The 11904-nt window shown below is 35.9% G+C and overlaps 1 protein-coding gene across 6 annotated transcripts in view; it reads left to right on the plus strand.

Moving 5' to 3' along the window:
• MADD (MAP kinase activating death domain) overlaps positions 1–9138 on the plus strand; it is a 102933-nt gene extending 93795 nt beyond the window's left edge. For all 6 annotated transcript variants that reach the window (XM_058161785.1, XM_058161790.1, XM_058161787.1 and 3 more), the window contains 3 exons: positions 10–79; positions 6030–6076; positions 7695–9138. In XM_058161785.1, the coding sequence (XP_058017768.1) occupies positions 10–79; positions 6030–6076; positions 7695–7802 (225 nt within the window). In that variant the 3' untranslated portion in view covers positions 7803–9138. The remainder of the gene's footprint in view (positions 1–9; positions 80–6029; positions 6077–7694) is intronic.
• Positions 9139–11904: the final 2766 nt, after the last annotated feature.

Consider the following 11904-nt stretch of genomic DNA (forward strand, 5'->3'; position numbering starts at 1 on the left):
TTCTTTCAGGTTTTCATAGAGCTGAATCACATTAAAAAGTGCAATACAGTGCGTGGCGTCTTTGTCCTGGAAGAATTTGGTAATTACATTATTTTGATATTAGGTTTGTACCTGCATGGCAGTAACTCAAATTTCTAGTCCTCTCGGAGAGGCAGAGCTTTAGCTCTTTTAGACAGTAGGCTTTGTTTTGTTTGCTAAGATGGCAGAGGAATTAAAGATCGAATGAAGAAATGTTGGAAAATAAAGGTGAAAATTAGTAAGTTTGTGGCATTCTTCGCTGAAACAACAAAGGAAGACTAGTGATTCCAAGTTGGACAGAAAGAAGCATTGTTCTCTAAGTACCTTGGCAGCCTGAAAGTTGTACTAATTATTTAAATAAAACTGTTTCCAGGTGTCATACGAAATATCATGTTATGGGAATGCTCTATTTGATAAAAGTTATAGTTGCTAGTTTTAGATGCTTTGGAATCTTTGTCATATCTGCTATTAGCACGTCTAATGTTCTTGAATTTGTGAACTGAATTTTTCTTTTGGCTGCTTGAAATAATTTTAATGAATTGAGTAATTGCAATATGGTCATTTGTCATGGGGACAAACAAAAAAAGGAGGTGCAAAGAGAAGAATTTTTGCCACACGGAGTGCAGATTTTTTTAGTCTGTGTAGAGATATTCCCATCTTGCATACCCTTTAGAGTTAAACTGTTATATAGAGTACATAGAAAAGGCGTATGAAATAGCCATAGAAATTTAAAAATAAGAAACAGAAGCATGGCTAAAATTCACGCCATCACCATACCTTCACCTTGATTTTCTATAATATCAACCATCCTTTTTTTCACCTTATCCATGAACATGCCATGGCATTACCTTTTGAGTAAAGAACTTTGAGCGATTGATATGAATTATTAGTCCAGGTGATGTTTTCTCTCAATATAATTTATGTTTTAAGAATCATCCCCCCCCAAATAACATAAAAATATATTCTGAATTGGTTTCTCTGAGACCAATTTGTAAGGTTCTTGTCACATGTACCGCACCAAATGTCAATTTACACAAATTTTCAACTGCTGCTTCGGATCAAAGGCCCCAGGATTGGGGCAGTCACCTGGATTCTTCATCAGGTTTGGAACAATAGTCCTTGGGTTATACCCATTCATTTCAGTGATTGCGCAAAATTATGATGGCACTGAACAAATGATAGTTACTATTGGTCCTGAAAGATCAGCCTATTGTAGCTCTCCTATGGTCACATAAACAAAATTTGGGTGCTTCACAATCAGCTCACATGTCTGGATGGTTGCAGTATCCCATGGTCATATTTTCCTGCCCTGCATGAACTCCCTCTGCTTCAACTCCCCCACCCTACTATCTTCACTCCCCATCTCTGCCTTTTTGACTGCCTTGTACTCTTCTGCCTACCCCTGTTGCCACCCCAGCTGACCTTCATTGTCTTCTTCCCACTTTGGCTGGCCTGGAATCCAGGCACTGAGTGAGAGAACAACCCCAAGACACATGCAGCAGGATGGTGGAGCCTTGCCTGTTGTTGGGAAGTTGCTTGGTTCTACTGGGTGATAGGCAATAGGAGAGAGCTGGTGGGGGAGGCAGGATGGTGGTGTGGGTGGAGGAGCCCCATATTCCACTGCTGGCATGAGGAGGAATAGTCCATAGACAGTGGAGAATGCAGTGAGACAGGCCATTAAGGTGCAACACACCCTGTTGATGGGCGAGGCACAGCAATAGCTCCCCAGGCAAAGTTGTGGAGGGGGCACTGTTCAGGGTAATTGTGGAACTGGAAGAAGCAGAGGAATAAGGGCTTCCTGGAGGTGCAGCACATATTCTGCACTTGTGATGGAATCGCTTCTGGAGAAGATGGGGAGGAGATAGGCAGGTGGGGGAACTGAAGTGGAGGCTGTTCACACAGGGCAGGGGAAGCATGAGGTCCTGGCCTAACAACTGCAGTTTGGACTGTGGGGATTGCCGTTTCTATGGTAAGTGGAGTGGTCATGTGATGCTTAATGTGTACTTTGCTTAGTAATGGAAATTCTGGTTCCAATTCAGGTCATAATCCAAGGACTAGATGTAAATGCTGAGTTATTCTATTTTACATTTGCAAAGCAGCTTGTAAAACTTTTTCTGCTGCTTCAGCCCTGATATCTAATTAGAGAAACATCTCTATCAAGGCACAAAGAGAAAATACAGTATCTGCTATGAACTCCACATAGGCATCAGGCAACTGGCTAGCAAATGCTCAGCTCCATTAGTTGTCCTGACTCCACCCTAAATGGTTGTAAAAAGAAAAAAAATAGTTATCATCTGTTGCTGTACATATTTTCTCCCATTGGAATTATTTGCAGGTGTCTTTTTAATATTACAGTCTTTGGGAAATCCTTCTCCCATTAGTTTTTCCTGTGGTTGTATAGCAGTTATCATTATTTATTATAATCTGTTTTTTTGAAGTCCAAAATAAATGTTTGGTTATATTTAATTTTAGATTCCTTTAAAATCTAGAACACTGGTATTATATGGATATATACCTCCAACATTCCTACTTCACCTTCCTCAACTGTGCTTTTCCTATTGATTAACATCGAATAAAGGACAAATGGTTGCTTGTGCTTTATTTTCCTCTTCTGAAGGAGAATGCTGTCAGAAATCAGATCAGGAATTTCCTTAAAGGACTATGCTTGACAAAGCTTATCCCCAAACTCCTGTCACTATAACTTCATGCCTCTTTCAAAGATCTGCAGTTTGCTTTTGGTAGACATCATTTACATCATCTCCTTAACCAAACAGGCAATAGTGGACACAAATAGCAATATTATTTTTTTCTTTCGCATTTAAATGAATAAATTGTTCACTAATTTCCTTTTATGAGGAGGAATGGATCTTTTTAATATATAGTGCAAATGAAGGGAGGGTGACATAATTCCTCATGACATCACAACACAAACTCAGAATATAGAATAACAAAGTTGGAAGGGACCTTGGAGGTCTTCTAGTCCAACCCTCTGCTCAGGCAGGAGACTCTATACCATTTTAAACAAATGGTTGTCCAGTCTCTTCTTAAAAACTTTCAGTGTTGGAGCATTCACAACTTCTGGAAGAAAGTTGTTCCACTGATTAATTGTTCTGTCAAGAAATGTATCGCTAGTTCTAGGTTGCTTCTCTTCTTGATTAGTTTCCATTCATTGTTTTTTGTCCTGCCTTCAGGTGCTTTGGAGAATAGCTTGACCACCTCCATGGCTTATGTAATTGTGTCAAGCATTAAGATAGAAGGATATAGCAACAGCTTTGTGTGGTGTCATTACTGTGCACATATCATTCCCCAGCACTGAGTGGGAATACCTGTGGATACCTATGACAATGAAATTCCTATTCCCTTTGATTGCTTCTTTCTTTCTGAACAAACTGTACCTTTATATTCCACTCATGGGAATCATCCCATTAGTGTCTGTTATATCTATTAAATTATATATGCCCTTTTGTATTAGGATCTCAAGCTTGTCTTTGTTTTCCTCCTCCCCCATAGCATTAATGTATAAAGAATGAAGGCCTTCAACTTTATCAGCCAATAATCCTTTTTATTTTTCTGTAATTGGCTCCACTTCAGCAAAATTCCAACTTTCTATGGTTCCTAGGGTGGCCTTATCCCAAGCCATTATTTTGGGAGGTTTTTTTCCCCCTCCTTCACAGGTTCCATTTAAGACCTTCCTAATCAAACTTACTGTGCTTTGGTTGAACACATTTTTACTAGTCCTTTGGTGCAGTCCTCCTTGTGTCAGTAATGCATCACTGAGGTAATTTAGACCAGAAACCACATGTCTGCAGTCAACATCATTACGTAATAGTTTGTAATTGGTTTTAAAGTGTTTTCCCTTTCCTGTGGAACTCTCTTGGCAAACTCCTGTCAGTCCTCTCTATTCACTTGCTCCCTTGAACCTGACTGCTTTATGTTCTTCCTAATGCTTCTGTTTACTCAGAGGAAGCAGTCATTCTGACAACCTTTCAATTAACAGCTCTCGGCAGCTTTCTGGTCATCTATTAATGGACGATCACTTTGATTTCATACAAAATATGCTTGATTCTGGCAACTGGCCTTGTAAATAAGTCCAATATTCTCAGCTGTGGTAATGTAAATTTGGATACATTATGCATCTCTGTGTGATGTTGGAATGCAGCTTCTCTATGTCATATCGAACCCTGAAGCCCAAATCATCACGGGTAAGGCTAAGATCTTATAATTGGTATAGAGTCTCATGTTGTTTGAAATAATTTAATTGATGAGATATGTCTGAGTTGGAGTGCTCTGTTGTGATGAATTGTTCCAAAAAAAAGGTAGGAAGCATCAGACCCTTGGCTCTGAAATTTGAGTTACTGCTATGTACTTGTGCTTTAGTTTTATTGTGGCCCCTTCACTATCGCTGCTATGAAAACCTTCATTCTCCAGCAGGTAATGTGTCCCTTCATCCCTATCCTTTGCTAGTACTGTGTGTGCAGATTAACAGGGCAAGAGACTGCAAGATGTACATTTGTTTATTTCTTCTTTTAACCTGTTTAATTTGAGCAGTATCAAAAATCAAATGCAATTCTGAGGGGAGGGGGAAGAGGGCAATCCTTTTTCTGCGCTTCACTGTTAAACCCTTGTATGATAGCGATATATTATTCTTATTTTATACACTTTAGAATTCTTTTTTAACCTTATTTCTAATTCTTTTCTTTATAGAGAGGTAGATGTAGTCAGTGTGATGGTGCCCTTCTAAAATGATATTTAAATGTCAGAGATTTTGCATTTTTTATTCTGACTTGCCTTTCCCTCTTAAAGCCACTTTTGTCTGATTTACCTGTTTGCCTTTTGAAGTCACATAACTAACTGCAAAGAAATATTTGTGTGTTTCTTTTTGTGATCATTTATGGGTAAAACGGAGTTAGCTTCAGAATTATGTGATACTAATGAGTAAAATAGTTTCAAAAGATTTTTTTCCAGTTTTCTGAATTTTGCATCCTTGACCATATATGGACTTCATATGGATGGATTTTTTTAGCTCTCCAAAATATTGATTTCATATAATATCAACTTATTGTCTCATTCTTCTTTGATAGAGTCCTGTCATCTTTAGTATGTATTGCTTAATCTTTACTATGTTCCATTAAGTCTCTCTGGTAGCACCTTTTTCTCTTAAATAAAAAGAGTATGTCTGGATTTTGTTTGCATTCCCCCCCCCCACATATATTAAAGTCAATTATTCATAGATTGACTGCTATTTTTTTTCCCTCTTAGTAGGTAATATGATACTTATTCTACTCATCCTTCCCCATGTAGCCCTATATAATCCGGTTTCCTTCCTAAAATGGATATGTTTTCTGTTTGGTGTTAAATGATGAATCAACAAAGCTAACATGGGTTAACATTATTTAGCAAAGAAAGAATTCAGAATTCTGCTCCTATTTTGGCTTTAGAATATAGATCTTTTTGAATACTTTTCAACTGTTGGCGAAATGCACAGGAAGAACAACTCTTCCTTAGAGACAGTTTTCTTACACTAAGGGCATTTAGAAGTTGATCGTTCATTGGGAACATGATAGACTCTTTATATACCTAAGTACATTTACTTCGAGTTTATTTTTGGATGCATTTCATCAATATTGGGAAATAATTGCTGAAAACCATTTTCTAGAATAAGTGGGACAGACAAGTGCCAGCAGTTTTTGGAACTTGGTAAATGTATTATATATAAAAATTATCTATAGAAGAATTATTAGAATATATAGAAAAATCACATATCATTCAGAGGAATCCCAAATGAATATATATCCTAAAGTATTTATCACTTTAAATTACTTGTATTTCTATGAACTTGGGTGAATTGTCACAATCGAAGAATACAGAATTAGTTAAAATGTCTTTTTCCTGCAGCTGTTCTATGTTTCCCTTGGACCTTTTGTTACCTTTGGGAACATTATACTATTCCTTTCATTTTTTCCTCTCGTTTTTTGAACTCTTTGTTTTGTCTCTTGCCCGTCCGGTTTTAGTTCCTGAAACTAAAGAAGTGGTGAGCCACAAGTACAAGACACCAATGGTAAGTTACTTACTATGATTTTTTGGTTATTTTTCAAAGGTTTTGTTTTCATGCCTAGCATTCGAGATTTTGAAATAATATGTATATGACCAATTTCAAATATATATATATCAGAAATAAAAGAACTGTAGGAAATACACTAGGCTAATGATTTTAGAGAGTGCAACAGAATTTAATAGCACAATATTTCATCAGATTGCTTGTACTATTAAGCAAGATTTATGCCTATGATGTAGCTCAAATATTGATATCTTTAACTTAATTAACATGGCAATTGAACTACCAATGATTAAAAGTTTATTTTTCTATCTCATTTTTCAGAGCGATAGTTTTTTTAAAAAACTAGCAATATAAATGTAACTTAATGTGTCTACTTTGAAAAAAAAACTGGCACATCGTGGATTCATTTGAAGCATAAATATACACTGCTCAAAAAAATAAAGGGAACACTTACCCAACACAATGTACTGTATTTAATAAGAATATTTCATTCCTTCAGATCTAGGATGTCTTACAGTATTTTTGTGTTCCCTTTATTTTTTATTTTATTTATTTTTTATACTGTAAAACATCCTAGATCTGAAGCAATGAAATATTCTTATTAAATACAGTACATTGTGTTGGGTAGGTGTTCCCTTTATTTTTTTGAGCAGTATATTAATAATTCTCACTTGAAAGTCCTGTAAATTAAGGTTAGAATGCTGGTTTTTATTCCATAGAATTGTTGGGCCATAGCCTATGGAATAAGATATTTAACTTTTTTGAAATTCTTTATTGTACCTGTGAAAGTATACCAGAAATTTGAAACAAGATTTATATCCAGTAGTATATTTGGATTATTATCAAATATAAGAAAGATACTTTTCACTTAGCATTTAGAACATACAGTATATACAATATTGCATACATAAGTGAAATTTAAATAACACTTCCTTTAAATATTATATTGTAATGCAAAAGTACAAAGTCATACAAAGTTATACATCTTACTCTACAAAGGATTTGGGGGACAGGTGGAAGGCAAACAGTAAGATTGACTAAAGATTAGGGGTCCTTAGTGATCTCTGAGCTTGATTGTTTTCTTGCAGATGTTTTATTACCCAAACTAGGTAATACCAGTGCAGTGAATAGAGATTAGAAGATTATTTAGTAACTAACAATTAAATTTATAAAGTCATTTAGTTAGAAGAAGAAAGATATCCTATAAAAAAGGTCCCTGAACTGAGCCATGAAAATATTTAACTTTAGAGATGAAACTATGAGTACATACCAACAAAGTCCATGAGAGTTCATATCTCACCTTCTCACTATTCCTCTCTTTATTTGCTGCTAACAAGGGATTTTGGAATCTAATCTTAGCAATTAGATTAGGTACTTCCAAACTGATTCAACTGTAAACAAAATTTACAATTCATTGGACTTTAATTATGCAAGCATAAAATGTTGTGTACTTGCTTATTCCTGTCAGTGGTGGAGATGGATGAATTGCCCACATTAAGACATTATGTCTCTTCATTGCATTTCATTTTATACTTGCTCTAAAAGTAAGAAAACTTTATATCTACATATACCCAGCTACTCAGTGTCTAATTATCTTTTTTTTTTTAATGTCTCCTAGGCTCATGAGATCTGCTATTCGGTATTGTGTCTCTTCTCTTACGTGGCAGCAGTGCGTGGGAAAGAGGCAGAAAGCAAAAGCAAACCACCTCGTCCAGTGTCCAGCTGATCAATGTTATTGTTGGGAAACACGTTGCCATGCAATTTTCTCCTTTCTTTTGCGGTTATACAAGCTCACATGAAAACCATTCATATATGGCCCCGTTCATTTGAGTATATGACCCTGCAAATCCCCTTTATGGAAATGAAATTTCATAAGCACATTCAGGCCTGTGCTTAAAATATTCTAAGCATTTGCATTCTGTTTATCACCTTCTCTTTCGTATTTAGTTCATCAAGATGGCTCACATGACACTCCTTTTTATCTCCAGTTGTACTGTTATTTTTTTAATTTATAGATTTATGCTTCTGTTTCAGATTTGTTATTGTGTGCATTGTGCAAGCCACTCACTCTTGCCTGGATCACCCACTGTTGCTGCTGTTCAGATGCTTACTTTTATTTCCTTTCTTGTTTTTGGTACTTGAATTGTCATTAGAGAATCCTTGCCAATAGCTCTTTCGTAGACTTCTTCAACCCTTTCCACATCAAGGGTTGGAATATATATGTATAATTTCTGTCATTGTGTATCAAAGGAATGGCTAAAGATCATAATGCAGGAGTGATTAAATAGTGATCTCATGATCAGTATGCATGTGCTGTACATACTATTTTAAACATAAGACAACAGTTTTGCTGACATTCCAGTTCAGTTCACTAGTATATAGACATAAATATATTTCTTTATGATAAGTGTATAGAATTAAATGAGGACAGGAGAAAAGCCACCAAAACCAAGACAGAATGATTGGCTTGAATGTATGAGATATTCATGTGATGCCTGAGTGTGTGCAGTGTACTGTTAGAGATACATCCAGTTATTAAAAAGTTGTAAGCATGTACAAATGTATCAGTAGCACTGTATTTTCTCATTTTACGTCTCCCTTTAGTCACGGCTTTTGTCAATCTATTAATGTTTATTTTTAAAAAGCAAAAAATGTCACTGTGTAATGAATTTTCCCCTTCTGGTAAATTTCCATTTGACAATTCTTGAATAGGATGAAAAATAAATGAATTGTCTTTCTACTTTTCATGGACTATACTGGACTCTAATGCAAAAATACACCAAGGTACTTGAAGGAGAAATTCTACAATAGAGAAGAAACTGTAGAACATCTGGCAGACTTCTCTGGCTGATGTTGAAGTACCACAGAAGTGATAACATTTCTAGGCAATATGCCTTTAGGAATCGTTGGGCTTGTTCTGCACAATTTAATCTGTATGACTGTTGAATTGACTGCACTATAAAGGGTGGGAGGGGGGAAGAAATGTACATATTTCAGTACCACATGTATTTATAGAAAAGTGTACAGTTGTCTGAATGTTAAATTAAAATGCAATTAAACCACTGTTGCCTCTTGTGAAATCTTATTAGTCTTGGTTACCATGTGCGTGACTTCAGTTTCAGATAAAACCAAAACTGAAGGGGCTATCTCTAAAATACATAATTAACTCTCATTTGAACAGACTAGGTAGAAGGAGGGGACATTTATTATGCACAGATTTTGCTTAAATATGAAAGCGCTTCAATACAACTTAATGATGTCTTTATAGAAAAAGACAACTGATGCAGAAAATTCATCCATTTGAAGCAAAGCCCTTTGCAATGAGGTCTCCTGAATCAAGGCTGCATGCATGTGCGTGTGTGTAATTGTGTGTATGCTTTTAAAGTATTACATGTTTGTAATTTTAGGTTTTAGAGAAAGGAACATTTCTTCTGACATTTTTCATCCTACAGCAGGTTCAATAAATTTTGAACAGGCATGGAGTTTAATTGGCTGCAATTTTGTATCTGTGATCCACTATGAAATACGATGCAAATAAATTATTTGCTCCAAAATGATAGTGTGATAAATTATTTAAGATTGCAAAATGTTGCATTATTTTCATTTTTTTAAATTCATTTTAAAAGTGAAATTATGCATTCTCACTAGTTTTGCCAGTGCTTAAGCCTATCCAGGTCAATGTGCAGAAACTGAAAGAGATGTGTGATTCAGTTTATAGTCTAGTGCGGTGTTTCTTAAACCTTTGGTTCTTTACACTGCATAAGGAAAACAGAGCAAGGCTTCCATCTATAAGCTCAACTTTATTTTTTAGCCTTCTGTTGTAAATTGTAACACTAGCATGAAGTAACTTACATAGCTATCAATCAATTGAAATGCAATATAAAAATAAAAGCCATCACTTGCAGTGATGGCTTTTATTACTTTTTGTTAGACTACTATGATAAACATTGTATTGGTTCATAACTCAAATTATTGTTCATTTTAAGATCATCGTTGATCATAATGAAGAATATATTCTTAGCTTCTTTGCTTGAATTACTATTTTTTTTCTTTCAGCATAATGGATTCTGGTTCTCTCGGTTCTTTCTTTTCTCCCCATGCTGTTTATTATGTTTGCCAAATACTTAGTTACTCTCTGGTTGGTTATCTTAAGCGATTAGTTGTTTTTAGACCAACTATTTCAGTTACTTTGCTTCTTGCCATTCCTTTAAAGCCCAAGAATAACTGCAAAATTAGAAACAAAATAGCTTACCGTCTCATTAGTGAGGACTTCTAAGTTCCTTTGTTGTCTTAAAATAGATGTCTATGCTTTGATTAACTTCTGGAAAATATCAGTATATTTATCAGAATTTGATGTCTCTGGATTCTCCTCTTAAAATGGGGTAGATTCAGGGGTTGATTCTAGCAGGTTCTGACAGGTTCTGGAGAACCAGTAGTGGAAATTTTGAGTAGTTCAGAGAACTGGCAAATATCACCCCTGAGTGGGATGGGAATGGAGATTTTGCAATATTCTTCCCGCAGGAGGGGGAAGGAAAGGGGATTTTACAGTATTCTTCCCCTGGAGAGGGTGGGAATGGACATTTTGCAGTATCCTTCCCCTGCCATGCCCACCAAGCCACACCATGCCCACCAAGCCACGCCCACAGAACCGGTAGTAAAAAAAAAAATGGATTTCACCACTGGGTAGATTGTAATTGTAAAATCATGTCATTTTAGATTGTAATATTGTAATTAGTTTATAATATTTTAGATTTACACATATAGCATCAGCCAAGTTCATTACCTTCAAACCCACCCTTGATAAGCACATAGAACTTGAGTCATTGTTTTATGTAGCCTTTGGAAGCCAAAATTTGCATGTCCTTATTGACTTATTCTCAGGTAGGGATCTGCAACTACAGTCTTTCTATGAACTTTCTCCTCCTCCTCCTTCTCCTCCTCCTTATCTGTTATCGAATATTGGGGATTGTGTTGGTGATCCTATTTTTATCAACAGCTGCACCAAAAAGTGCTGCTGAGTTTTGTCTAAACCAGTCCCTTAGATTTTGAAGCCATGATGTTCTTCTGCCTGGACCTCATTTGTTTCAATCTTTCTCTGGAGGATTAAGTGAAGTATGTTGTATTTTTCTGGGTGTCACATCACACGTCCGAAATATTCTAACTCACTTTTTAATGGTTTTGATGATTTCCCTTGGCTTTCCCAGGCAGCTTATCACCTCCTCATTTCTGATTTTGTCAACCCAGCTTATATGTAACAGCTGTTTGTAAATTTACATTTCAAATGCTTCTAGTCTCTTCAAGTGGCTTTCTGTCAGAGACCAACTCTCTACTCTGTAGAGCAAGATAGAAAAGCTGTAACATCTGACAAGCCTGATTTTCAATCTTTAGGCTTATTTGTGACTGCAGAAGACCTTTTTCGTTTTGAAGAATGCTGTTCGAGCTTTCTCTATCCTTGTCTTTACTAAAGTGGTCATGTCCCAGCTTTTGTGTAAATTAGAACTGAGGTACATGATCCTTTCAATTTTTTCTAGTGGCATTCCTTCCAAATTTATCAGAGGTAAATTAATAGGTTGTTTGCTGATAACCATAATTGGTATTAAAAGCTTCATACCATATTTTTGAGATATTTCTGTGACTTTGTTGATGAGCTGAAGGTCTTCCTGCCTACTAGCAAGCAGAACTGTATCATAAGCATATCTTAAATTGTTGATCCGAACACCGTTTACTTTTAGGCCAACATCGATGTTTTCCAGTGCTTCGCTGAAAATTGACTCAGAGTAGATATTAACTGCAGAGACAGGATACAGCCCTGAACTATGGAGTTGAAA

The sequence above is a fragment of the Ahaetulla prasina genome, chromosome 1 (assembly GCF_028640845.1).
Source record: "Ahaetulla prasina isolate Xishuangbanna chromosome 1, ASM2864084v1, whole genome shotgun sequence".
Classification (NCBI taxonomy): domain Eukaryota; kingdom Metazoa; phylum Chordata; class Lepidosauria; order Squamata; family Colubridae; genus Ahaetulla; species Ahaetulla prasina.